General features: G+C 39.3%; 1 protein-coding gene across 3 annotated transcripts in view; it reads left to right on the forward strand.

Annotated features, from left to right (window-relative positions):
• Polq (DNA polymerase theta) overlaps window positions 1-3,309 on the forward strand; it is a 92,692-nt gene that overhangs the window by 85,250 nt on the left and 4,133 nt on the right. For all 3 annotated transcript variants that reach the window (XM_031363825.1, XM_031363828.1, XM_031363827.1), the window contains one exon: window positions 540-664. In XM_031363825.1, coding sequence (XP_031219685.1) covers window positions 540-664 — 125 coding nt within the window. The remainder of the gene's footprint in view (window positions 1-539; window positions 665-3,309) is intronic.

Raw genomic sequence — 3,309 nt, forward strand, 5'->3', positions numbered from 1 at the left:
CCACCCCATGTTTTTTATTTTTTTTTTCCTTCAAATTTGAGTAAAAATTGCCTTCATTCTTGCAAAGATAGAAGACTTTGTTCAAAATAAGTAAAAGTGATTAGAATCACAGCATGTCTTGGTAATCCAGTGAGTTTTTCAGGTGCTACCTGTTTTCTGCAAGCTGTATGTTTGTGTGTGGGTTTGGGGCTGTGCATATTCTGAGTCATTTTATTGATGGCATTCCCTGTCCCCCAACTTGGAGTTGAAATTTAAGAAGTAGGAGTATGACAGAAAAATGGTGAGAGGGAAAGACATGGTGGGAGCCCCACATTCAGGAGCACATGGACATGACACCTGCAGGTAAGGTCTGCAGGGGTTAGAGTGGAGGTGAATGTAGATGATCTAGTCATCTGTGTGGCAGAAGAAGCAAGGGCTGCTGTGTGTAGCAGGAACAAGAAAAAAGGAAAACCACGGGGCATGGTGGGATTTTGTTGTATAGAAACAGTAAATGGCACACGGTAGATTTGGGTTATAATTGTTTTTATATTTTCTTTTAGGGGTTAATCATTTCATGAGGGACACAGTGAAGAACTGTAGAAGAAATGGATTTGTTGAGACAATTTTGGGAAGACGTAGATATTTGCCAGGAATCAAAGATGACAATCCTTATCATAAAGCACACGTATGTTGAAATTTTTCTGAGTTTTAACATTTCAGTGACATTTAATATTCAATATAGACTGTAATGTTCCTTTAAGGAACTCTACATGATTGGATTTTTGAATAAACAAAGTTGGCCATTGGTTTTATAAGGAGAGATGGCACTGTTTTGGGAAGGATGATGTAGGCATCTGGTCACTTAATACTTCAGCGTGATACTTATTAGTTTTGGTGACCAGTTGTAAGTAAATACTTTTTTTACCAGTGCTGGGGTTGAACTTTTGGTCAAGTCAAAACAGACAAGCACTCTAATGCTGATGTATATTCCCATCTTCATCCCTATTTGTCCTCCTTCCCTCCTACAACTTTCAAGGAAATCCTAAGTTGCCCAGACTCACCCTTATAACACAGGAAAGCCTTAAAATTGGGATGCTCCTGCCTCAGCCTCTTGCATATCTAAGACTACAGACCTGCACCACCATGCTCAGCACAAACTTCACTGCTTTCCACTTCCCGCTTTCTCCTGTCACATGTTTGCTAACATTTTCCCATTGGTATACTTGAATACTCTTAGTCCTATTTACTCTTTTTACTGTTTTATTAGAGGTTATTAGTTATCCAGTTATTAACAGGGCTTCTTTAACATAGTGTTATAGATCTGTGGAGATAGTTGCTTAAATGATTATCGAAAGTGTTTTTAAATTATAGGGAATCATAAAATATTACAGTTATCTGCACATTTAAGCTGCTATTATTCTGAATTCTCTAATTTTAATGTACTTTGTCCTGTCATTTCTCCATAATTTTGCATGCCAGTATCTACTGGACAGCTTCTGTCTGGTATCCACAGCTGTCAGGACACTGATGTGTGTTGGGCTTTAATAACAACTGGCTTTTTATCACATCTTCACTGTCCAGCCTCTATACACAGCAGCTATTCAGACTGTTTATCATCTGACTCAAATAGCCACTGTAATTGTTCCTCTTGGAAACCTAGGTCTTAAATCTTAAATCATGGAAGCAAGCAAGCAATGTATAAAAGCATCCTTTCTGTATACCCAGTTATTTAGTTGGAGGGCGGAGGTGTGTATTGGAACAGATTCTTGAAGTCTATTCTAAGTTCAGAGTGCTGGAAACGAGCAAAAGATAATTGGGTCTTTTAGAAATTGTAAGATTTTTTTTATTAGATGTTTTCTTTATTTACATGTCATACAATATCTCCTTTCCCAGGTTCCCCTCCAAAAAATAAAAAAATAAAAAAATAAAAAATAAAAAATAAAAAAAAGCAAAAACAAACCCCTGTTCCTTTCCCCATCCCCCTGCTCACTACCCCACCCCCTCCTGCTTACTGGCCCTGGCATTCTCCTACACTAGGGCATAGAACCTTCACAGGGCCAAGGGCCTCTCCTCCTACTGATGACCTACTTGGCCATCCTCCACTACATATGCTGCTGGAGCCATTAGTCCCCATCATGTGTACTCTTTGGTTGGTGCTTTAGTCCCTGGGAGCTCTGATGGTACTAGTTAGTTCATATTGTTGTTCGTCCTACAGGGCTGCAAACCCTCAGCTCCTTGGGTCCTTTCTCTAGCTCCTTCATTGGGGACCCTGTACTCAGTCCAATGGATGGTTGTGAGCCTCTACTTCTGTATTAGTTGGGTAGTGTCAGAGTAAAGATTTTTAATGGAAGGACCCATCTGCAGATCCTTCCTGTGGGCCATGAGAAAGATGTGCTTATCCTTATTTATGTCAGGTCTAAATGGTTGAAGTACCCATCATCACTGTGTAGGGTATAACATACAAACCAAAACTTGATTGGCATCTGGAGAGGGATTAATATAACCCCAAATCCAAGCTAGTGTGGCAAAGAGACGATATAGTTAGGCCAGCAGGAATGAAACACAGATTTTTCACAGGCTTTTTTTTTCTACAAGTACCTTTCTAGCAGACTCTCCCAGTTTGTTAAAACTGATTCACTGCACTTTTTAATTTTTACAGACTTGTTATTAATCTTCTACTTCAAAAAAGCTGCTGTGACTGCTGTCTGTCCTCCAGCTTAGACTCTGCTCGTCTCCACTGCCTCTGCCACCACCAATTATCCTACCTGTGTCACTGTCACTGTCTGATCTCATTTCTTTTCTTTTCTAGCAACCTCCCCACAAGACTTAGTCTCTTAAGAGCAAAGACCTTCTCTCTTTAACCTTCTGTATCTCTATAGTTGTCACAGACAGCAGGTTTTAGAGCTTGGGAAGTCCAGGGATGTGCTGCAGATACCTGCTGAGTCTCAGTAGAGAGCCTTCTCCAAGAATCAAGACATGGTGGAAGGTCTTACATGACAGGAGCAAACAATCATCTTAGCTAGGCCTTTTGTTTTCCTTAATTTTCTGTAAAACAAACAAACACATTTATACTGCCTCAACTCCTTATCCTGGTTAATTTTTGCTGAGTGTCCGGCATTGCATATGAAAGATCAAGGAAGTAATTTGAGTTCTTCTGATGCTACTTTTATTCAGAGAGAGTTTATGTTGCTTCTTGTAGGAGACTAGAATGATCAGAAATATGGAACTTATGGAGTTACTTGGATGCTATTCCAAGTACAAAAGTGTTTTGGAGCAAGACTGTTAAAGCAAGATTACTTTTCTCATATATATATATATATATATATATAT

Source organism: Mastomys coucha, unplaced genomic scaffold (assembly GCF_008632895.1).
Source record: "Mastomys coucha isolate ucsf_1 unplaced genomic scaffold, UCSF_Mcou_1 pScaffold12, whole genome shotgun sequence".
Classification (NCBI taxonomy): Eukaryota; Metazoa; Chordata; class Mammalia; order Rodentia; family Muridae; genus Mastomys; species Mastomys coucha.